This window comes from Bos mutus, chromosome X (genome assembly GCF_027580195.1).
Source record: "Bos mutus isolate GX-2022 chromosome X, NWIPB_WYAK_1.1, whole genome shotgun sequence".
Lineage (NCBI taxonomy): Eukaryota > Metazoa > Chordata > Mammalia > Artiodactyla > Bovidae > Bos > Bos mutus.
The window spans coordinates 106,683,941-106,709,483 of record NC_091646.1 but is presented as its reverse complement, the minus strand read 5'-3'; the positions used below and the strand labels follow the sequence as shown (position 1 = coordinate 106,709,483).

At 40.4% G+C, this 25,543-nt stretch overlaps 1 protein-coding gene across 1 annotated transcript in view; it reads left to right on the top strand.

Annotated features, from left to right (window-relative positions):
• MORC4 (MORC family CW-type zinc finger 4) overlaps positions 1 to 25,543 on the top strand; it is a 68,798-nt gene that overhangs the window by 28,177 nt on the left and 15,078 nt on the right. Inside the window, exons 10-14 of the mRNA XM_070365431.1 lie at positions 9,085 to 9,183; positions 16,469 to 16,597; positions 19,066 to 19,134; positions 19,504 to 19,555; positions 20,938 to 21,113. Coding sequence (XP_070221532.1) covers positions 9,085 to 9,183; positions 16,469 to 16,597; positions 19,066 to 19,134; positions 19,504 to 19,555; positions 20,938 to 21,113 — 525 coding nt within the window. The remainder of the gene's footprint in view (positions 1 to 9,084; positions 9,184 to 16,468; positions 16,598 to 19,065; positions 19,135 to 19,503; positions 19,556 to 20,937; positions 21,114 to 25,543) is intronic.

The window sequence follows — 25,543 nt, the reverse complement described above, 5'->3', positions numbered from 1 at the left end:
CTGCTGGAATGTCTACAAATAAATCACTTGTAATATCACTTTTAATAGTTGTGGGTATCAAATTTCAGCTGCAACTACCAGGGCTCAAACTTACAACATTTTTAGAGTGAATTTCAGCTTAAGAAATGCAATCAACACATACTAACTGAGCACCTCACTGGTGCATGGCACAGTGGCTAGGTTTTGTGGAATTTTCCAGAGATATTCGAGACACAGTTGCTGTCTTTGAGGAGCTCACGGTCTAATTGTAATGACGGATTGTTACCAACATGAAACGGAGCAATAAACTGATTATTTGGAACTAAGTGGTATGGTACAGGAAACATTTGCTGATAGAACAGATATGGAAGGTTTTAAGTAAACAGTGTGACTTAAGATTTGCCTTAAAGATACAGCGTTTTAAAAAGGGATGGAGGGGAATTCCAGGATGAAATTATAGCAGGAGCTAAATCAGGCAATGACAGAAACTCGGAATGGGAAGAATAACATAGGGCCCTATCCTAAAGCAGGGATTGGCAAATCTTTCTGTGAAGGGCCGGGAAGTAAATAGTTTTAGCTTTATCGGTGGTGTGGGCTCTGTCACTACTACTCAGTTGTGCTGTAGTATGAAAGTACTTGATTCTGCTGTAGTACGAACACAGCCACAGACATAAGTAAAGGAATGAACATGTCTGTGTTCAGTACAGTTTTGTTTATGAAAACAGGCAGCAGCCTGGATTTGGCCCACAGGTTGTAGTTTGTTGACCCCTTCCCTAAAGCCCCACTTCCCAAACTGTGTGCCAAGCTGCACATAATGAAGTCACAGGGGAGCCATGGGATATGTAAAATTTTTGAGGGGAGTACAGTGGTACTTGACTCTTGCCCATAAGCAGTAGAAATTGTTTTCAGTTGCTGTCATAACAAATTACCACAAACTTAGCGCCTTAAGACAACACTGATTTATTGGCTTAGAGTTCTGTAGGTTAGAAGTCCATCTCAGAGCTCACTGGGCTAAAATCAAGGTGTTGGCAAAGCTGCATTTATTTCTGGAGGCTCTAGGGGTGAATCTATTTTGTTGGCTTTTCAAGCTTTTAGAGTCTGCCAGCATTCCTTGGCCCATGGCCCTCTTCCTCCATCCACATTCAAAGCCATCAATGATGGGTTGGGTCCTCATATCATATCACTCTGATGACCTTGCTTCTGTCATCACATCTCGTTTGATTCTGACTCTTCTGCCTCACTCTTCCACTTTTAAGGACCCTTATGACTGTGTTGGTAATTCAAGATAGTCTCCCTGTCTTAAGGTCAGCTGATGAGTAACCTTAATGCCACCTGCAACTTGATTTCCCCCTTGAAATGTAACCTGATATATTCACAGGTTTCAGGGATTAGGACATAGACATCTTTGAAGGACCATTATTATGCTATGACAATCTGCTCTCTGGCCTCCTAAGATCCACTTACATCACACATGCAAAATACATCTATCCCATCCCAGCATCCCCCAAAGTCTCAACTCTTAGAGCAACTTAGTCTAAGTTTTTAATGTCCTCAACTCACAGTTCCCAAATCTCATCTAAATCAAGTATGAATGATACTGAGTCTGATGCATCGTGGGGTAAAATTCCTCTCCATATGCAGGTGTGTGTCTTTTTAAAATTTTTTTATATTTTGCTTCCAAAATACAATGGTGGGACAGACATAGGATACCAATTAGAGATGTTCCAGTTCAAACAGGGAGAAAATCTGACAGAAAAAGGAATCCAGGCAAGCTAACTTCATTAAATTTCAAGGCCTGGAAATACTCTTCTGGGGCTTTCAGCTCCACCCTTTGGATTTAAGGCTCTATTCTGTCCTCCTGGCTCCACCCGCAGACTCGACTTTCCTTTTTCTTGAAGGATAGCATGTATTTATGTGTGTTTCCCAGGAGGCTCAGTGATGAAGAATCCACCTGCCAATGCAGGAGACATGGATTCAATTCCTGGGTCAGGAAGGTTCCCTGGAGGAGGAAATGGCAATCCACTCCAGTATTCTTGCCTGCAAAATCCCCATGGACAGAGGGGCCTAGTGGGCTACAGTCCATGGGGTCACAAAAGAGTTGGATGCAACTGAACACAAACACACACACAAGTGTGTATTTGTAGCTGAGTAGTTTCATCTTGTTTCAACTTGTTTCTTGACTGTAGAGTTTTGGGGGTCCAACAACCTTCTTTCACACTCTCTCTGTCCCTTTCAGGCCAATTTAGCAGGGTTTTTTTAATTTATTTATGTTAATTGGAGGCTAATTACTTTACAATATTGTAGTCGTTTTTGCCATACATTGACATGATAATGTACCATTCTCAAGAACCTTGTGGGTCTCAGGTATATATCATGGATACTCATTCAGACAAGAGATTCTTGACAGATCTTTCTTAGATAGTCCTATTTCTATTCTTCTGCTGAGATGGTGGTGGAGATCTAATATGTTCAGTCTTTTCAGAGAACTTTTTGTATGACTGAGTGCTTTGACCTTTTGATCTTCCTAAGATATTAGCAAAAGGTTGTCCAGCCACTGTCTTGGATTTACATTTTAGCATCTTTTGCAATCTGAATAAGTTGAGACTTTCCAAAATCATTAAGTCCTGGTTCCTTTTTTATTGAACAGTTCTTCCCTCAGTTTATTTCTTTCTTCTCACATTTTATGTAAGCAAGCAGCCACTGCTGCTGCTGCTGCTAAGTCGCTTCAGTTGTGTCTGACTCTGTGCAACCCCATAGACAGCAGCCCACCAGGCTCCCCCGTCCCTGGGATTCTCCAGGCAAGAACACTGGAGTGGGTTGCCATTTCCCTCTCCAATGCATGAAAGTGAAAAGTGAAAGTGAAGTCGCTCAGTCATGTCCAACTCCTAGCGACCCCATGGACTGCAGCCTACCAGGCCCCTCCGTCCATGGGATTTTCCAGGCAAGAGTCCTGGAGTGGGGTGCCATTGCCTTCTCCGAAGCAGCCACTAGACCATACTTTTAGCACGTTGCTTGGAAATCTCCTCAACTAAATGTCCAGTTTTGTCATTTAGGAGTTCTGCTTTCCACCTTGTCTTGGATCCAATTCTGCTAAGCTTTCTGCCACTACATAACAAGTTTTCTAATAACATGTTGCTAATATCCTTCTGAGCCTTTACCAGCAACAATTTTAACATCCATCATTCTACTAACAATCTGTTCCCAGTGACTTAGATATACTCTGAGGAAGTTTGTGTTTTTTTCTACCATGATCTGCACTTCTGAGCGCCCTACCAGTGGAGTGTTTAACATCCGTATTTCTACAGTCTATTCAAGGCAATCCAGGCAATTTGTGTAATGTTCTTCAAATTCTTCCAGCCTCTGCCCCACTGCCCAATTCCAAACCACTTCTACATTTTTAGGTATTTGTTATGCTAACACCACACTTCTAGGTATAAAAATATTTAATTACTTTTGATTCCATTGTATCTTTGTGAATCTGGATTTTTTGTGATTACTGTGATAAAAAGCAAGCAATACACAAAAAAATCAGTGTTGAATAAGAAATTAGGGATGTTGTGTCCAATTTGATTCCAAGGTTTGAACAATTGTTTGATATCCAATAGGCATACCCATTCCATTATACGTAATTGTGGCTATTTAAGATTGAAATAGAAATATTTTAATATATGTATTTTCAGGTGGACACTACATTTTAGTCCATACTTATTATTTGTACATAACTGTTTAAGAGTAAATGCAACTAGTACATATTTCTTGAGACCTAAGGGTGCCGTGAAAAACTTGAGACACTACAGGTACCATGAACCGAGACAGTTGGAGAACTTCTGTCTTAGAGGGACATTGGCTAGAGTAGTTGATACTTTAGGCAATGAGAATTCATTGTTTATTCTTGAATAGAGGGGTGACTTGAAATAATTGTGTCTTAAGAATATAATACTTATATACTGCTCTATGGCTTATAAAGTGCTTTACATGAATTATATCAATTGATAAACCTGGAAACAAGGTGCAGGATAGGTTAAAAAGAAGTACATACTATTTGAATAATCTAGATGTGAGGTGAAGGTCTGAAATAAGACTGCTGTGAAAAAGGAAATATATGACTGCTGCTAAGTCGCTTCAGTCATGTCCGACTCTGTGCGACCCCATAGATGGAAGCCCACCAGATTCCCCCATCCCTGGGATTCTCCAGGCAAGAACACCGGAGTGGGTTGCCATTTCCTTCTCCAAAATATATGACAGATACTATGAAAAAAAGATTTTAAAATTTGGTGATATATTAATAATGGGATAAGGAAAATAAAGGAGAGGAAGATTCAAAGGTCACTTTAAAATCTCAAATTTAGTAGATATTGTCAGATAGAATAATGAGATTGGGAAAAGGAACAATTTCGTGTAATGGCAATAGTTAGATTGTAGGGGATTAAGACAGGAGTATGAAGAGAAGATAGTGGATATAGACCACATATACCAGGATTGGGGAAGTGAAAGGAAAGAGATTAATAGAACAGTGGAATCAAACCAGGTTTTTGCAAGAAGGAATGGAGTTTCAAAATTTATGATAATGGTGTTTTGATTGAGCTGGTATTAATATTTACACGACCATGTGCCTTTGTTAAAACTTATAGAACTACACATTAAAAAGATAAATTTTACTCTGTACCATAAATGTCACCATTTAAAAAATGACTACTTTGTTGGTTTTGGTATATTCACAAAGTATGTGGACTAGAGCCCACCAGGCCCCTCCATCCATGGGATTCTCCAGGCAAGAACACTGGAGTGGCTTGCCATTTCCTTCTCCAGGGGATCTTCCCTGACCCAGGGATCGAACCTGGGTCTCCCACGTCGTAGGCAGACACTTTGCTGTCTGAGCTGCCAGGGAAGTCCGTACAACCATGACCACTATCTAATTCTAAAGCATTTTCGTCATCTCAAAAAGAAACATCTTGTCCATTAGCAGTCACTCCTCATTTCCCCTCCTCTTCAACCCCTAATGACCACATAATCTATTTCCTTTTTTTTCCTTTTTTTAATTGTGGTAAAATACACATAACATTACCATCATAACCATTTTTAAATGTGCATTTTGGCGGTATTAAGTACATTCATATTGTTATGCAACCATCACCACTGAAGGAAAGTTACATGGCTCAAAATAGCCTGGAGTTAAAACTCCCCTCTGGGTCCTCCCCACCATTCTATGCAAAACAAAGAACTCTCTCACCCGAAGGAAAAAAAATGGACATTAAGGTTGATTATGTCCATCTCCCAGCCGGTCCAGCCTCTGGCCGATCTCCAGAATTCCTTGCCCCAGCCATTTAAGAGATAACTACTCCAAACAACCTTGGAGAAGAACAGGCCCCCGTAAGACAGTAGATTTCCACATACGTGCCTATATATACTTACTCTGTTCTTGGGTTAGTGCAGCAGCTCACTAATCTGACTGCTGCCCCTTCTGGCCTCATTAAAGGTGATCTGTTCCTGTAAAGTGCTGGTCTCATTCTTTTTCCGAACCTCGCCTTCTCTAACTCCCTTACCATACAACCACCATCATCTGCAGAACTATTTTCATCTAGCAAAACTGAAATTCTGTACCTATTAAACAATAACTCCTCATTCCCACCATTCTGCTTTCTGTCTCTATGAATTTGACTATGCTAAGTACCTCATGTAAGTGGAATCACACAGTATTTCTCATTTTGTGACTTATTTCACTTAACATAATGTCCTTAAGTTGCATCTATGTTGTACATATGTCAGAATTTACTTTTTAAAGGCTGTTTCCTTTTTTAATATTCTTCTGTTTGTATGTACTATACTTTGCTTATTCATTCATTTATCGGTGGACACAGGTTGCTTCAGTGTTTTAGCTCTTACAATTTATAGTCTATTTTGTCTGATACTTATATTAAATAGCTAGCTACCCTTGCTCTCTTTTGGGTATTATTTACAGGGAATATCCTTTTCTATCCCTTCATTTTCACTGTGTGTCTTTGTATGTAAAATTAGTCTCACATAGAGAGCATATATTTTGGCCTTTTTGTTAAAACCCATTTCACCCATCTCTGTCTTCTGATGGAGAGTTTAATCCATTTACATTTAAAGTAATTACTGATAAGAAAGGATGTCTGTCATTTTGCTGTTTGCTTTCTATACATCTTATATTTTGTCCCTCATTTCCTGTATTACTGTCACCTTTTATGTTTAGTTGATTTTTTTGAAGTGAAACATTTGAATTCTTCTCATTTCCTTTTGTATATATTTATAGCTATTTTCTTTGGGGTTACTATGGGGTTACATGATGCTGTGAGCAGAAGCAGCAAACAGAGATCAGAGCACAGATCCCCAATATTTGGAGGGAGAGGTCCTTTTTGCCTATCCTGGTTCCTGCAAGCTACTTTTGAAATGTGTGCATAGCCATCTGCCATGGGGCTGGGGTAGGAGATGGGTAACTACTACTGTGCTAAAAGCTGAGATTTCCCAATTTGTCATCCAAGCATTCCCCTGGAAATTATAAGCATTCGATAGACTCCAAAATTCCAAATGGTTACATTAGACAGGTTCTGCCAGTGTAACGGAGAAGGCGATGGCACCCCACTCCAGTGTTCTTGCCTGGAAAATCCCATGGACGGAGGAGCCTGGTGGGCTGCAGTCCATGGGGTCACGAAGAGTTGGACACAACTGAGCGACTTCACTTTCACTTTTCACTTTCATGCATTGGAAAAGGAAATGGCAACCCACTCCAGTGTTCTTGCCTGAAGAATCCCAGGGACGGGGGAGCCTGGTGGGCTGCCATCTATGGGGTCGCACAGAGTCGGACACGACTGAAGCGACTTAGCAGCAGCAGCAGCAGCCAGTGTAAATATTGTCTTTTTGGGAAGACAGATTCCTGCCTCCTACTCCACCAGCTTTCCAGAATCCCATGCAGTCTTTTTTATTTATTTAACTATTTTTTAATTTTGACCATGCTTGGTCTTCATTGCTGCGTGGGTCTTCTCTAGCTGCAGTGAGCAGGGGCTACGCTTCATTTGCCATTGCAGTGCGTAGGCTTCTCATTGCAGTGGCTTCTCTTGATGTGGAGCAAAGGCTCTAGGCATGTGGGCTTCAGTAGTTGCAGCATATGAGCTCAGTAGTTGTGGTGCATGGGCTTAGTTGCTCCTCAGCATGTGGGATCTTCCCAGACCAGGGATCGAACTGGTGTCCTCTGCATTGGCAGGCAGATTCTTAACCACTAGACCACCAAAGGAAGCCCCTGTAATCTTTTTTAAAAAGTAGATTTTAAATAAAACTTTAATAGAAAGCAAGAAATAATTCTTCATCTGTGACTTCAGGAAAGAATATAAACATAGAGGTCGGTGTGCTGGTAGGTCAGAGGAGGGAATAAGAGTTTATAAGAAAGTTCATTTAATCTTCTCTGTGTAGTCAGAATCTAATATGAGCAAGGTGGAGTTAAGGAAGAATTCCTCTTAAGGAAAGGTCTACAGAATCTTTGGGGAGTTATCTGAGGAGTCAAGAGATTTTTTAAAAATGCTAAATTTGTAGTATTTCAAGTATGTATGCACAGCTGTACATTAAGTTGTAATCCTGAATTGTAAAATTAAACAGAAATTAGTCACTAGAAATTGCCAGTTTTTCAAAGTAAAATTCAGATTTTCTACACATCATACTGTTTTACCCTGGGCCTGCTGCTGTTCACTTAAGAAGAGAGATAAAGGAGAAAGGGCAAGAGCCATAATTGGGGCATAGCCTCTACTAACAGCTGTGTCATAGAAGGTTAAAGGGGACTTTGTTACCTATTGCTGCTGTAACTGCTATGATCAGCATTTGGATAAAGAAGAACTATATAGACGTGTTTTAAGTTACTGTTTGATTGATTTGTAATAGGTAGGGTGCAATATTTGATCCTCTGACTTTGAACTTGGTCCTGAATTGTTTACGTGTAGTGATCTGACAGTTGAATAACTCCGCAACTACTAATCTGCAGTGTAGTCTTCTGTCGTTGTATCTAATGTCATTTCCCCTCACTGTGATTCTAAAATGTGGAGAACACAGTATTTTTTAGGATTTGTAACCTCAGATATGCAGATAACACCACCCTTATGGCAGGAAGCGAGGAAGAACTAAAGAGCCTCTTGATGAAAGTGAAAGAGGAGAGTGAAAAAGGTGGCTTAAAACTCAACATTCAGAAAACTAAGATTATGGCATCTGGTCCCATCACTTCATGGCAAATAGATGGGGAAACAGTGGAAACAGTGAGAGACTTTATTTTCAGGGGCTCCAAAATCACTGCAGATGGTGATTGCAGCCTTGAAATCAAAAGACACTTGCTCCTTGGAAGAAAAGCTATGACCAACCTAGACAGCATATTAAAAATCAGACATTACTTTGCCAACAAAGGTCCATCTAGTCAAAGCTATGGTTTTCCCAGTAGTCATGTGTAGCTGTGAGAGTTGGACTATAAAGAAAGCTGAGCACTGAAGAATTGATGCTTTTGAACTGTGGTGTTGGAGAAGACTCTTGAGAGTCCCTTGGACTGCAAGGAGATCCAACCAGTCCATTCTAAAGAAGATCAGTCCTGGGTGTTCTTTGGAAGCACTGATGTTGAAGCTGAAACTCCAATACTTTGGCCACGTGCTTCAAAGAAGTGATTCATTGAAAAAGACCCTGATGCTGGGAAAGATTGAAGGTGGGAGGAAAAGGGGACGACAGAGGATGAGATGGTTGGATGGCATCACTGACTCAATGGACATGAGTTTGAACAAGCTCTGGGAGTTGGTGATGGACAGGGAAGCATGGTGTGCTGCAGTCCATGGGGTTGCAAAGAGTCAGACAAGACTGACCAACTGAACTGAACTGAACTGACCATCTTATCTTTTCAACCAAAGTGACTATTCAACATTATGAACTTTGTCATTTTGACACATAATTTACAAAGGCAGTAGATTCCCATCCTAGTTGCTTGAAGTGTAGATGTTCAAACCTATGCTGAATATTCTAAATGGCTGGTTTCCGTTAAGTGGGAGCATCTTAAAGATTACAAAATTATTCAACAAATTCTTAGCATTGACATGCTTCTTTCTTTTTTTTTTTTTTTTTCAGGTTGACAATAAATGCCCTTGCCCAGAAGCTCAATGCATATTGGAAGGAAAAGACCTCCCAAGAGAATTTGGAGACCTCAGCCATAGTCAGGCCAATACCGTGAGTAGTAAATTTAGAATATAAAAGTATCAGGGGTAACATCTCTAGGGCAAATGGAAGGAATAGGAAAAGATGATGCTTTTCACATAAGGAAGTTGAATTAACTAAAAACAGGAAATCACAGGTACTAATTTCATCATTCTCTAAACCTCTTCATTTCTGGTTTAACACTTGTGTGGTTTGGATCATAAATATGACGAGTTTAGTATTGTCAGTTTATCCTGTCCTCAGTGTAATATAATGGAAGATGATGACCATTTGAATCAGCTACTCCTTGGTTGAAAATTTAGATCTACTTCTCTTTTTAATTTTACTGTATATTATCTAATGTATTAAAATTGTTTTCAGGTCATAAGATCTATAAATGTTATGAATATTACTTCAAAACCTAAATAAATGAATGTTGTATTCTCTATTTCCAAATAATTAGGCAAAAATCATGAAATTAAATCATGGATAAAAGTCTATTAGTTTTTGGTTTGTTTTTAGATGTTATTGAAGTATAATTGATTTACAATGTTATATTAATTTCCTCTCTACAGCAGAGTGACAGAGTTATACATATGTATATTCTTTTTCATATTCTTTTCCATTATGGTTGAAACAGGATATTGAATATAGTTCCCTGTGCTGTACAGTAGGACCTTGTTATTTATCCATCCTATATATAATAGTTTGCTTCTGCTAATCCAAAACTCTAATTCCTTCCCTCCCCTAACCCCCTGCACCCACCCCCTACCTTGGCAACCACAAGTCTATTCTCTATTAAATCTGATTCTTAATAGTTGAATGAGCTTAGGTAAGTAAGTCACTTCATCTCTCTGAGTATATTAACTCATGATTGACCAGAGATGTATTAATATGTCTTGTTACCCGAATGTTATATTTTTAAATTTTTTAATTGGAGGAAAATTACTTTACATTTGACTGAAGACATATCAGTATTCCCTTACATAATAGATCACCAGCCACAGGTGTTAATTTCTACAAAAATCCCCAGTTAATAATGTGTTAAGTTAGATGGCCTAACCTTTTTAGCACAGTACCTGGTATATAGTTCAGTTCAGTTCAGTCGCTCAGTCGTGTCCGACTCTTTGCAACCACATGAATCTCAGCACACCAGGCCTCCCTGTCCATCACCATCTCCCGGAGTTCACTCAAACTCACGTCCATCGAGTCGGTGATGCCATCCAGCCATCTCATCCTCTGTCGTCCCCTTTTCCTCCTGCCCCCAATCCCTCCCAGCATCAGAGTCTTTTCCAATGAGTCAACTCTTTGCATGAGGTAGCTATAAAGTCCTGGAGTTTCAGCTTTAGCATCATTCCTTCCAAAGAACACCCAGGGCTGATCTCCTTTAGAATGGACTGGTTGGATCTCCTTGCAGTCCAGGGGACTCTCAAGAGTCTTCTCCAACACCACAGTTCAGAAGCATCAATTCTTCGGTGCTCAGCTTTCTTCACAGTCCAACTCTCACATCCATACATGACCACTGGAAAAACCATAGCCTTGACTAGACGGACCTTTGTTGCCAAAGTAATGTCTCTGCTTTTCAATATGCTCTCTAGGTTGGTCATAACTTTCCTTCCAAGGAGTAAGCGTCTTTTAATTTCATGGCTGCAGTCACCATCTGTAGTGATTTTGGAGCCCAGAAAAATAAAGTCTGACACTGTTTCCACTGTTTCCCCATCTATTTCCCATGAAGTGATGGGACCAGATGCCATGATCTTCGTCTTCTGAATGTTGAGTTTTAAGCCAACTTTTTCACTCTCCACTTTCACCTTCATCAAGAGGCTTTTTAGTTCCTCTTCACTTGCTGCCATAAGAGTGGTGTCATCTGCATATCTGAGGTTATTGATATTTCTCCCGGAAATCTTGATTCCAGCTTGTGCTTCATCCAGCCCAGCGTTTCTCATGATGTACTCTACATATAAGTTAAATAAGCAGGGTGACAATATACAGCCTTGACGTACTCCTTTTGCTATTTGGAACCAGTCTGTTGTTCCATGTCCAGTTCTAACTGTTGCTTCCTGACCTGCATATAGGTTTCTCAAGAGGCAGGTCAGGTGGTCTGATATTCCCATCTCTTTCAGAATTTTCCACAGTTCATTATGATCCACACAGTCAAAGGCTTTGGCATAGTCAATAAATCAGAAATAGATGTTTTTCTGGAACTCTGTTGATTTTTCGATGATCCAGCAGATGTTGGCAATTTGATCTCTGGTTCATCTGCCTTTTCTAAAACCAGCTTGAACATCTGGAAGTTCACGGTTCACGTATTGCTGAAGCCTGGCTTGGAGAATTTTGAGCATTACTTCACTAGCGTGTGAGATGAGTGCAATTGCACAGTAGTTTGAGCATTCTTTGGCATTGCCTTTCTTTCGTATTGGAATGGAAACTGACCTTTTCCAGTCCTGTGGCCACTGCTGAGTTTTCCAAATTTGCTGGCATATTGAGTGCAGCACTTTCACAGCATCATCTTTCAGAATTTGAAATAGCTCAACTGGAATTCCATCACCTCCACTAGCTTTGTTTGTAGTGATGCTTTCTAAGGCCCACTTGACTTCACATTCCAGGATGTCTGGCTCTAGGTGAGTGATCATACCATCGTAATTATCTTGGTCATGAAGATCTTTTTTGTACAGTTCTGTGTATTCTTGCCACCTCTTCTTAATATCTTCTGCTTCTGTTAGGTCCATACCATTTCTGTCCTTTATCAAGCCCATCTTTGCATGAAATGTTCCCTTGGTATCTCTAATTTTCTTGAAGAGCTCTCTAGTCTTTCCCATTCTGTTTTCCTCTATTTCTTTGCATTGATCACTGAGGAAGGCTTTCTTATCTCTTCTTGCTATTCTTTGGAACTCTGCATTCAGATGCTTATATCTTCCCTTTTCTCCTTTGCTTTTCGCTTCCCTTCTTTTCGCAGCTATTTGTAAGTCCTCCCCAGACAGCCATTTTGCTTTTTTGCATTTCTTTCCCATGGGGATGGTCTTGATCCCTGTCTCCTGTACAATGTCACGAACCTCATTCCATAGTTCATCAGGCACTCTATCTATCAGATCTAGTCCCTTAAATCTATTTCTCACTTCCACTGTATAATCATAAGGGATTTGATTTAGATCATACCTGAATGGTCTAGTGGTTTTCCCTACTTTCTTCCATTTCATTCTGAATTTGGCAATAAGGAGCTCATGATCTGAGCCACAGTCAGCTCCCGGTCTTGTTTTTGCTGACTGTATAGAGCTTCTCTATCTTTGGCTGCAAAGAATGTAATCAACCTGATCTTGGTTTTGACCATCTGGTTATGTCCATGTGTAGAGTCTTCTCTTGTGTTGTTGCAAGAGGGTATTTGCTATAACCAGTGCGTTCTCTTGGCAAAACTCTATTAGCCTTTGCCCTGCTTCATTCTGTATTCCAAGGCCAGATTTGCCTGTTACTCCAGGTGTTTCTTGACTTTCTACTTTTGCCTTCCAGTCCCCTGTAATGAAAAGGACATCTTTTTTGGGTGTTAGTTCTAAAAGGTCTTGAAGGTCTTCATAGAACCATTCAACTTCAGCTTCTTCAGCATTACTGGTTGGGGCATAGACTTGGATTACTGTGATATTGAATGGTTTGCCTTGGAAACGAACAGAGATCATTCTGTCGTTTTTGAGATTGCATCCAAGTACTGCATTTCAGACTCTTTTGTTGACCATGATGGCTACTCCATTTCTTCTAAGGGATTCCTGCCCACAGTAGTAGATATAATGGTCATCTGAGTTAAATTCACCCATTCCAGTCCATTTTAGTTCTCTGATTCCTAGAATGTTGACCTTCACTCTTGCCATCTCCTGTTTGACCACTTCCAGTTTGCCTTGATTCATGGACCGAACATTCCAGGTTCCTGTGGAATATTGCTCTTTATAGCATCGGACCTTGCTTCTATCACCAGTCACATCCATAACTGGGTATTGTTTTTGCTCTGGCTCCATCCCTTCTTTCTTTCTGGAGTTATTTCTCCACTGATCTCCAGGAGCATATTGGGCACCTACCGACCTGGGGAGTTCCTCTTTCAGTATCCTATCATTTTGCCTTTTCATACTGTTCATGGGGTTCTCAAGGCAGGAATACTGAAGTGGTTTGCCATTCCCTTCTCCAGTGGACCACATTCTGTCAGACCTCTCCACCATGACCCGCCCATCTTGGATGGCCCCACAGGGCATGGCTTAGTTTTGTTGACTTAGACAAGGCTGTGGTCCATGTTATTAGATTGACTAGTTTTCTGTGATTATGGTTTCAGTGTGTCTGCCCTCTGATGCCCTCTCGCAACAACTACCGTATTACTTGGGTTTCTCTTACCTTGGACATGGGGTAATCTCTTCACGGCTGATATAGTAGGCATTCAGAAATATTAGCAAACTTCCCTTCTTTTTATTCTAATGAACATTGTTGGAACTATATCAAGAAATTTGAGAATAGAAATAGAGAACCCAACATACCAGGAAAAAATGTAGAATTTACTGAATCTAAGACACAAAATCACTTACAGAATGGTGGATCAGGATGAAATGCTTCAGGAAGCCAGGAAAGAAGCATAATACAGAGGACAGAATGTGTGACAGTATGTACACAGTCAATTATACCATCAAAACAAAGATTAGAGTGTTGAAAGTTCATTTTGAGGTAGGCACTGTATTTCTTTTAAATGGAAATCATCAAATGTTTGATATAAAATTTTGTTTTCCCAGGTTCGATGCATGAGACAGGGTGCTTAGGGCTGGTGCACTGGGATGACCCTGAGGGGTGGGAATGGGGAGGGAGGTGGGAGGAGGCTTCAGGATGGGGAACACGTGTACACCCGTGGCAGATTCATGTTGATGTATGGCAAAACCAATACAATATTGTAAAGTAATTAGCCTCCAATTAAAATAAATAAATTTATATTAAAAAATAAAAATAAAGATCTCTATTCCTGTCCAACATCCGTGGTTTTCAAAGAAATGCAAATTAAGATGAGATATCTTTTTTTGCCTTTGAAATAAATGATTAATGCAATGGAACAGATGTTCATATATTGCTGGAGTGTGTGTGTATATATGTTATACAGCCTTTCCTGGAAGTTTAATGGTGATTATTTAGTACTTACCTGTCAGACACTGGTTTAAGTTCTTTGCATGTATATTTAAGCATCACAACAATCCTGTGAGATAGGCAGATGATAGTTACTTCTTTACAAATGTAGACACTTATACACTGAGAGCTTAAGTAACTTGTTCAAAATTAGATAAATACAAAGTGGTAGATCCAGTTTTCAAATATAGGCAGTCTGGCCTCCTAACCCAACTTCTTAACCATGACACTCTTCTGGAAGGATGCAGTGCGAAAAATATAGCATAGCCCCTTCAGCTGCCTATTTAGGCTTGTGCACAAAAAGTCTCTTCTGTCTGCCTTAGTCAGAGGATCTACCATGGTCTGCATGTAACCTGAGGTAGAGAATTACTGTCTCTAATGCTTGTTCCCGAGAGAGTAATATTGACATGCTTCTGCAAGAGACTCGTGTGTGTGCATGTAAAACCAAAGCTAATACGACCTTTTCTGTCCCCTTGCACTACTGCTGAAACTGCTTTCTCTGGCTCTAAATAAAACAGTGTGTTAGTTGTTCAGTCATGCCCAACTCGTTGTGACTCCATAGACTGCAGCCCATCAGGCTCCTCTGTCTGGGATTTTCCAGGCAAGGATACTGGAGTGGGTTGCCATTTCCTTCTCCAGGAGATCTTCCTGACCCAGGGATAGAACCCGGGTCTCCTGCACTGCAGGCAGTTTACCAACTGAGCTATGAGGGACGCCTCAAATAAAACAGTGGCTGTACAGAAATATATAGACACCAGAGGTCAGGCCTGAGCTTGGAGTTTAGAGTTGCAAGGCTGGAGCAGCCTGTAGCTAGGAGATAGGAAGCTGTATATCCAAGAATGTGTATGGATTCTCTTCATTAAAACAGAGTTTTAAACAAGAAGACATTGTATTTGAGTAGTAGACTTATTGGTACATTTTCTTTCTGTATTTTATAGGTTTTTTAATATGGGCTTATATTGCTTTTATAACTAGGAAAAAAAGCACCATTTAAAAAGATATGAGAAATATTGAACTAAGACATAAAAGAATCATATCACTCTATTGAAATGTCTAGCATAAGCTCAGTATAAATGTAACATACACAGAAACTGTCCTAGGCTAAATTACATGTTTTTCAAATTGGCCCTAGGTGCCCCTCTACCCTCTCTCTGCCTTTTCTCTAGCCTTCCGCCTTCCCAGTCTGGTCTGCCTTTCACAGATTAGATGCACACTACTTCTCTTATATATGGATCATTTCCTCTTACAGGGAAACAAATTTACTCCAAGGTGTAGGTGACTGGGTTACCCATCTTCCTGAGGGAGATGGGAATGAGTATGTGTTTTAAGAGTAGAGCTCTTGGGACTTCCTTGGCAATCCAGTGGTTAAGACTCTTGTCTTCCAATGCAGGGGACAAGGTTCAGTTCCTGGTCAGGGAATTAAGAATTGACATAATGCAGGGTGCAGCCAAAAAGTTTTTAAAAGAGTAGAATTCTGGAAGAATTCTCTGTTAATAACCCAGTTGTTGGACTGGAGCCAATTTTTCTTTTTCTTTTTTTTCTAGTTACAAATTTTAATCAAATTTATGCTACTTTTTAAGATTAACTTTGGGAATATCTATCTAATAAAATTTTGACTTAAGTATAAACAAAGACTTTTTGAAAGGGGAAAAAAGGACTAGAGAGCCTGTGGGGAAATAGAGGAGATGTTTTAATGACATTGCTTCAGTGACTCTCACAGATGCATTTCAAATCTATCATGGGATTGGATAGAAGCAAATAAAATGATTCTTTGGGTTTTATTTTTTAGTAATATTGTAATATGTATAAAATTTTTCCTAACTATTAAATTTTAGAGTTAAAGTTATCCTTTTGTTAAACTCAAGAAATAAGGTTCCAGGATAAGTACTGTTGAGCTCTATAATTTGGTGGCTTGCCACATTAATACTTATTACTGTTTTCATATCCATATCTGGTCTAGGTCTATCATTGTTTTATCTGTGAAGTTTAAGATTATACATTTTAGACACCTGGACTATAACATTTCTAACACATTTCATATTCAATTCTTTCAGTTTTTTTCAATTTTAGGGTATGCCTTTTAATGTAAGAGTATCGAGCTAGAATATAGCCTTTCTAATGTAAGAAAGAGTATAAAGCCAGAATATAGACAGTCATATTTTTATTTTCTTCCATTCAGGAAGATTCCTGACCAGACATGGGTACAGTGTGATGAGTGTCTGAAATGGAGGAGGCTTCCTGGCAAGGTTGATCCATCCACATTACCTGCAAGATGGTTTTGCTACTATAATTCCCACCCAAAGTACAGGTAAGGTTAAGACTCAGTATTATGCCAGAGATAAGTCCTGATTTGTCTCTGTTCTAAAACACTTTTCATCTCAAGTCCACACTCTTCAGCCTGGCATTCAGGCCCCTGTGCTAACTGGTCTTTACCTATTCATTGTATGTTAACACAGGCCTTCTGCTTTAGCAGGCCTGTGGCTTCACTCTTCCCTACACATGTGCATGTATTCCCTTCTCCATGACTTGATACTGTCATTCCACTTGCTTAGAGTGACTTTCCTTATTCCATCTGGTCATATCGTCTGGGAAGCAGAAATATTTTGTGTGATACTTCTCCTGTTGACAGTAATTTACAGTGATTTTACTCTGGCTGTCTGTAGTAGTTAATTCTTCACATTTGCTCACGTACTGTTTGAATTTGGGGGATGTTTTTCATGTGTATACATTTGGGCTCTTCAAGAGATTGTAAACTATTTGAGAACAAGGGATTTATATTTCAGGTTGAAGTGACAATTTTCTTCATATGCTTCTTATACTTGAATCTGTTGAAGTACATTCAATTTAGATTGTTTACATGTCTGTCTTTCTAATATTCCATCGCTCAGACGGGAAAGAGGTGGGAGGGGGGTTCAGGATGGGGAACACGTGTACACTCGTGGCGGATTCATGTTGATGTGTGGCAGAACCAATACAATAAAGTAATTAGCCTCCAATTAAAATAAATAAATTTAAATTTTAAAAAAAGAGAGAATCCACCTGCAATGCAAGACACCTGGGTTTGATCCCTGCTTTGGAAGAATCCCCCAGAGAAGGAAATGGCAACCCACTCCAGTATTCTTGCCTGGAGAATTCCATGCATAGAGGAGCCTGGTGGGCTACAGTCCATGGGATTGAAAAGAATTGGACACGACTGAGTGATTAACACTTTAACTTTCATCTGTTCCTTGAAGCAGCTAACATCTAGATTTGTTGTTGTTCAGTCGCTCAATCGTGTCTGATTCTCTGTGACCCCATGGACTGCAGCATGCCAGGCTTCCCTGTCCTTTATCATCTCCTGGAGCTTGCTCAAACTCATATCCATTGAGTCGGTGATGCCATCCAGCCATCTTGTCCTCTGATGTCCCCTTCTCCTCCTGCCTTTTATCTTTCCCAGCATCAGGGTCTTTTTCCAATGAATCGCCTCCTCACATCAGGTGAGCAAAGTATTGGAGTTTCAGCTTCAGCATCAGTCCTTCCAAAGAAATCCCAGGGTTGATCTCCTTCAGAATGGACTGGTTGGATCTCCTTGCAGTCCAAGGGACTCTCAAGAGTTTTCTCCTACACCACAGTTCAAAAGCATCAGTTCTTTAGTGCTCAGTCTTCTTTATTGTCCAAACTCTCACATCATGGACATCATTTCAATTTAACAAATATTTTTATATGACTCAGTAACATAGGTTTATAATAATAATTCAGTTTGTTTCAATTCACCTGTGACTCTCTTAACTTTTTTCTGCGGTATAAATGTTGACAGAGAAAAAGGTACTAAACCAGAGTATGCTTTTTAAGGGGAAAAAAACGTTGAAAATGGAGGAAATAAAAAATAATGAAGTCCAGTTCTGTAATAAGCAAGGATTCCCCCAAAGACTAAAGATGTGCCTAAGTACCTCTTAGGGTGGTGTGATTAAAATGTAAGACTGAGAGCTTAGAAGTCTCATTTTCGAATTCTGTACATGCTGTCAGTTTATATTTAGTCCAGGAGACATAACCTTCCAGGACACTTTGCCCCCTAATAAAATGGATATAACATAGAATTTCCAGTTATTATTAGTTTCTGTTTATTTCTTTCTAGGATTGCCTTTGTCCGCTGAATACATTTTCTAGTACTTCTTTCAGCTTGTACTCCTAAAATTCTCTTCTTCATGCTTTACATATAGCAAACATCTTTTCATTTATAGAATCCTCTTTTTCTCTTCTTTGCTAGCCTCTGTTCTATCTCTTCTGCAATGTCAGCTCCCCATCCCTTTGTGCTGCTCTCTGCCATAGCCTCTGATTTTCCTCTTCAGGGATCATCACACAGTCTATGGATGTTCCTGCTTAGCCTATACCTTGGGCATTGCTTTCTGAGTACATGAGCGGTAGGAGACCTAGGTTCTAGTCTCAGTGATATTCTCTTTCTATAGAAGCCCAACCAAGTCTCCCTTGTGCTTGAATTTCACTGTGTAAAAATAGAGATTATGCTTCTCTACCATCATATGAATTTTATAGCTGTCAAGTACTTTGAGTATCTTGGGAGAAGGGTGATATATGCACCAAAAATAATGATAAGGTATGCATTGAAAAAAAGAATTGCTACCTGGTAGCCTGCCCACACATTTTGTAAGGTGGGTGCAATCTGAACTCTATAATGTTAGATGGTGCTTAATCTGCCTTGTCATACTTGTGAGGAAAATGAAGGGTGAAAGTCAAGGGCACATTTTCTTTCCAAAAGATAACTTCTTCTATGTACTGCAGGAGGTGCTCTGTTCCAGAGGAACAAGAACTCATTGATGAAGACCTGTACTTGAGCAGAGCTAAGAAACAGTTGAGTATACCTTACCCAAGATGGTGGTCTGTATCCTTTGATAGAGGAGCCTGACCCTTCCTAATAGGATGGGAATTTTGAGAAGAGAGATGATGTTTTTTAATGATTTTCCTATTCACCTCTCTGCTCTTAGAGTTCTTTATTCTTTCTAGTTATCTCCTGAATGTCTCAACTAGAGATTGGCTCTAGTTTCTCTCCCTCCCCCTCATCTTTTGATAGGGCATTTGAAATCTCTCTTTAGTAGCACAGTCCAGGAAGGAACTCTTAACTACTCGACAAGGCTCACACTGTTTCTAGTTTAGAAGGAACATTATAACCTAAATCTACAGTTCATGAGTGAACTAAATAGCACTTTTATATTCTCCTAGAGATCAAACTGTTGAGAAGAAGGAGGTATCAACAGAAAACGAGAGCCACCAGGTGAGAGATGGTCCACCCTCTTCCTTTCCTCACACAGAATTTCCCCCAACAGAGGACATAGGTTGAAGAAAGCGGCACTCTTGAAAGCTGTACAGAAATAACGAGCCATTTTTTCTGGTGGTCTTTTTTTTTTTACAGGATCCTTTGATTTTTGCTTTGATCCGCTGTTACTGATGTTCAGATCACCAGAAATGGAAGAGCCAAATCATTTATTGCCCAGACTTAGATTCAGTACTGATTCTGGGTAGTGTGAATGTCACATTCGGTGTCACAGAGTATTCAGGGTTACGTTGCATCCTCATACAGGCTGCTTCTGTTGAAAGTGTCTGGTTTTCCTCAGTCTCATTCCTTCCAGGATTCATGGGTGACTCCTTTCTGCTTTCCTCTTGGGAAGAAGGGGTGGTTCTTTGTGCCCTTTCCCCCGTCCCTGCTTTCAGGCTGGCTGGCTTTATAAAGACTCTGCTGTTTTGAATTTTCAGGAGCACTGTCTCTCGGACATGGTTGCCCAGCTCCGGACGCTGAAGGGTGCAATAAGGTTGGCCGTCCTTTCAGGGACACTCCTTTCCTGACAGCCACCATAGCACCCATTTATCTCCCCCACCCAACCTTGCCTTTCTGCATGATTTTCCTCTTGACCCTCTTTCCCAGAGATATCTGCTAGCAGCATGTTAGATTCACCTTCCACCCACTCAGTCAGGGTAGGTCAGGCTGGTGAGGATAGAGGCAATTAAATACTAATTCTCCTTCTGACACTCTACCAAGACCCAGGTGCATTAATAAACAGGTTGCAAACCCTCCTATCTTGGCTTTATAGTCTGATCTAGAGATTGGGAAATTTCCTGGGACTGCCCTGTCCTCATTCAGTTTACCTCCCCTTTATACTCCTTCACCTTCATCATTCATGCTATCTTCATAAGCTGGCTTTCCCAGAAGATCCCAGATGCATGTTTCTGTGTGTGCAGTATATGTTAGTCTCTCGCATGCATTTCTCCAAGACCAGCACAGACATTTGCTGCAGTGCTTATTCCCTCCATTCCTTCCCTCATCACAGATCTCAGAGGAGTGAAAACCCAGTCTTACACTGGGTCAAAAGAGAGAATAAGAAAGTGATTTGGGGGCCTGAGTTTGTGTTGTGGATGGGATGATTCCAGGAGCCAATAAGTGAGTTGGGGAGGTCTGTTGGTATCCAGCTGATAAGGTTATAACTGAATGTGCCTGGGGTCAGTGTTCTAGTGTACATTACTGCGCGCTGTTTGTTTTGTGTAGGAAACAGTTTCTTTTTATTTGGCCAAGTGTTTTTTCCTAGCATCAGAAGGATTGACTCATCCTTTGGTATTTGGTTTGAAATTAGGATTTTTATAAATTCTTTCCTTCTTTGCTAGGCATGCACTAATCCGCTGAAGATCCCTTCTATTCAAGATATGGATGACTTGAATAATAAGACGACTGGGTATGAGGGAACTGATAGCCCCAGCCGGCTTTCATCTGTTGGAGAAGAAAGCAGAACAACTTCTCTTCAACTTAAGCCTCTGGATTCCAGCATTTTTCAGTTTTCCAGGTGTGTAAAAAATATATATAGATTCTCTTCAGTATGAGCCTCAGGGTTTGCTTTCCTGTAAATTAAATTGGTATGGTTATAGTGTTTGCGTTTCTCCTGAAGCCTGGCATGGAATTCAGAAGGAAAAATACCATTTGGGGATTGATAGACTTGCATGTTGCTTGTACCTCCCATTTTTCAACATTGTAACTGTCATGTCAAGTCTATTTTTCTATCTTTTTGGTTCTACTTTTTTGAGGTGATCATCTGACGAATGTTCTTTTATGGATTATGTATTCCCATTATATTGGAAATTGTGTAAGTGAAGTAATGGACATGAAAACTCTTTGCAAAGAATAATGTATTATACAAATGTAAGGTAATGTTACCTGGATAAGCATTGTTTCTTTCTTTAAGTTTAGGAATATTGAAATCCTGAGGGGCCCCATAGGCCTAACACATGTTGTTGCTGCTGCTGCTGCTAAGTCGCTTCAGTCGTGTCTGACTCTGTGCGACCCCATAGACAGCAGCCCACCAGGCTCCCCCGTCCCTGGGATTCTCCAGGCAAGAACACTGGAGTGGGTTGCCATTTCCTTCTCCAATGCGTGAAAGTGAAAAGTGAAAGTGAAGTCGCTCAGTCGTATCCGACTCTTAGCGACCCCATGGACTGCAGCCGACCAGGCTCCTCCATCCATGGGATTTTCCAGGCAAGAGTACTGGAGTGGGGTGCCATTGTTGGCCACATATAAAAATAAGTATTAGAAGTTTGTGCCATTAAGTAAACTTTGTAGTCCATTGTTTCCTAGGGTAAATTTTTTGTGTAAATTTAGTCTTAGAATTTACTTGTTCATCGTCTAGCACCACAGCAATGTTATTTTGTTATTCCCTGGTAGCTTAGACCTGCCATCAGTGGTAAAGAATCCGCCTGCAATGTGGGAGACCTGGGTTCGATCCCTGAGTTGGAAAGATCCCCTGGAGAAGGGCATGGCAACCCACTCCAGTATTCTTGCTTGGAAGATCCCTATGGACAGAGGAGCCTGACAGGCTACAGTCCATAGGGTCGCAAAGAGTTGGACATGACTGAGCAACTAAGCACACACAGCAATCTTTATAACAGAAATTTTCTTAAATATCAGGAATATTTGAAGCACTAAAAGGTATGACTGCCTGTGTGCTGTCGTGAGACTTGCTTTCTCCTTGCTATTGTGTTTCTCACTTCTGGCAGGGCCAAGCCATGGGGAAGGTACAGAGTTGCTCTCTAGTGGTAGGAACTTCTAGAGTCCACAAGAATATGACTGTTATATAGTAGATTGTGAAATTTTTATGAACCCTTTTCGGTTTGGATATCTTCTTAACATACTGTAGGAAAAAAGCAATGGGATATATAATAGGGGGAAATTACTCCTGCCCCCACCTCCACCAATGTTATTGATTTCTTTCCCTCTTTCTTGCTTCTTAAGTGGGTCTTTTCAGCTTTCACCCAGACAAACATCTCTTGATGTGTGCAAGTCCCCTAGTCTTCCACAATTAAGCCCCCTAGATATTGAAAGAACCTCACATCCCCCTGAGCATGAACAAAGAGTCTCAAGAGGAAGTAGGCTATTAGGAGAAAAAGTAATAGAACGCTAAAGGAAGTAAACGAGAATCTATACAAAAGCATCAAGAATAGTTGGAAGAGAATAGCTATGCAGAAACTGATAGTTGAATTCAGTCATATTGAAGGAGCTATTTCTAAGATAGAACCATGCAGCAAAGGATTAAGGAATATAGCCTAGTTGGTCTCAGGGATTTGGTCTTAATTCTACTGTTTCATCCACAGTTATTCAACTCCCATCTTAGGTTGGGAGGGGTATAGAGAAAAGTGTTGTGGTTTTGTTAAGCATGTCGTTAGCTCTCTACATTGATCTCCTTGAGGTGGTCATGCATCAAAATTGACACTGGAGTATCAGGATGTCACTGCTCTTGAAAGCTGTCCTTTCCCTGCTGTGACCACCTTTGCTTTCTCTTCAGTGTTTCTACTGATACTGTCCAGTGGATTTTGGTAACCTGAAGGAGATAACAAATGCTACCCTCTGTATGTGTGTATTTTATGAGTGCAGTATGACAGTACATCCATTGGGTGGCATACTTCATCAGTCTTAATTAGGATTTCTGTATGAGTCATTGTGGAACTGCACTATCCAGAGTTGGGTTTTAGCTCTAGAGTTCAGGTAAAATACTCTTGACTATTTATGTGTGATTTTAATTTGAGAATAATATTCCTTCAAGAGATATATGTGATAATTGATACTGCTAATGTCATGTTTTATGGAAGGTCAGTAAATGATGATTCTGTCATTTCAGGTTACACGTATAGGGAGATTCAGATTGACTGGAAACAGTCTACCTTTTTATAGAGGAAAATTAGATGCTTGAGAGTCTAACAAAATATGCAAGGTTTTCTTATAAAACTGTGTAAAGGGAATAATAGATTTAGTCAAGAGTAAACAAAGATCTCCCTTGCTATCAAAACCTAAAGCTGATAAGGGTCCTTGGGTCATGTAGTACAGCTCTTTAATTCTAGATAAAATAAAGCCTACACTATCCAAGAGTGTTTTAAAATGTTCTAGTGGAGTAGGTTATAAGACCTACAAGGTGTTCCAGAGGTGTCATTGAAAACAGCTTTGTGAGTCTTCACGAATCTAGCAAAGATAGGGGAAAACCTACAGTAAAGAGTAAGTTCAGCTAGGATATAAACAAGCATAACCTTTTAGGGCAAGACAGCTTAAAGGAAATAGTCCCCTTTCTGTTCATTCATTCTATATATATTTGCTGCTGCTGCTGCTAAGTTGCTTCAGTCGTGTCCGACTCTGTGCGACCCCATAGACGGCCTCCTACCAGGCCCCTCTGTCCCTGGGATTCTCCAGGCAAGAACACTGGAGTGGGTTGCCATTTCCTTCTCCAATGCATGAAAGGGAAAAGTGAAAGTGAAGTCACTCAGTCGTGTCCGACTCTTAGCAACCCCATGGACTGCAGCCCACCAGGCTCCTCCATCCATGGGATTTTCCAGGCAAGAGTCCTGGAGTGGGGTGCCATCACCTTTGAGTCCTTACTATATGAAAGCAGTATTCTAAGGCAGTGATGGAATCTCAGATGAAGGAGCTTATGGTACTCAAAAGTTACATATGTAAGCACCCCGGATACATGGTAGGTTTCATATGAGTGATATAAACTAAGGTCTAAAATAGCCATAAACATATAGACAAAAAGGTGAGAATTACAGCCTGTAATTTATTTAGATATTTAGAGAACCTCTGAGTAAGCTATATTGCGTGTTAAGGTGCTTCAGCCATGTCTGACTCTTTGCAACCCCATAGAGTGTAGCCCACCAGACTCCTCTGTCTATGGGATTTTCCAGGCAAGAATACTGCAGTGGGTTGCCATTTCCTTATCCATGGGATCTTCCTGACCCAGGGATCAAACCCTTATCTCTTACATCTCCTGCATTGGCAGGCAGGTTATTTTCCACTAACGTCACCTCGGTTACTCTGAGTAAACTATATATCAAAGGCTAATTATTTCATATATTAAAAGGATAGCCAGAAAAAAATTTAAATTACATTGTAATGGTGAAAAGAGAGGAGGAAAGATATCCTAATATATTTAAAGGAGTATTTGAAACAATAGACACAATGTAGAAATAGAAAAACAATTTTGCAAATGAATAAGATTGATTCAAAGGTCAGTATTAACATTTTAAAATACGATCTTTGAGAAAGAGTTCCAGAATAGCAAAATGAGTAGTGTGATGAACTCTTTTACCAACAAGTAACCATTTAACTGGGAAAAATTATTAAACAAAGCAAAACAATCATTCTTAGTTCCTGGAAATTGTCCTAGGGGCACACAGCAAGTACAGAAACATTCATTCAAGAAAATCTATTAAATCTCAGAAAGTACAGCAAAAGTCGGGCATTTAACCTGCTCTCATCTCCCTCTAAGTTTTGTTTTATGAAAACTACTCAAGAAGCTCTAATCCAGGTGGGTGTGGTCAAGAAACTGGGGGCTCCCTCTCTCCCTAGCTCCTAGTCTAGAGCTATGGTTTCACCTGGGAGGTGCAGGCCTCTGACATTTCTTATATCCTCCAGGTCTGTCTTGCTCTGTTCCAAGCAGACTCAAGAGGACTGCGCCTCTCTTCTCCCACCCAGCTTTCTCTTCCCTCATCCACAGGTAGCAGCACTCACCTAGGCACAGCTGACAAGCCTAGACTCCCGTTGCTCTACCCCCAGCTTACTTATAGGGCAGAGGTTCATGCCTGAAGGAGCAAGCCAAAAACCATCCCAGCACTCATTTGTAAAGAAAAGGTTTCACTCTTAGAGAGTGGGCCACTGTCCCTGCTGACAACCCTGCATGGTGGCTCAAAGGTTCTGCTTAGGGAGAACAGAAGGCCTGACAGATGAAGAACTCCTTAG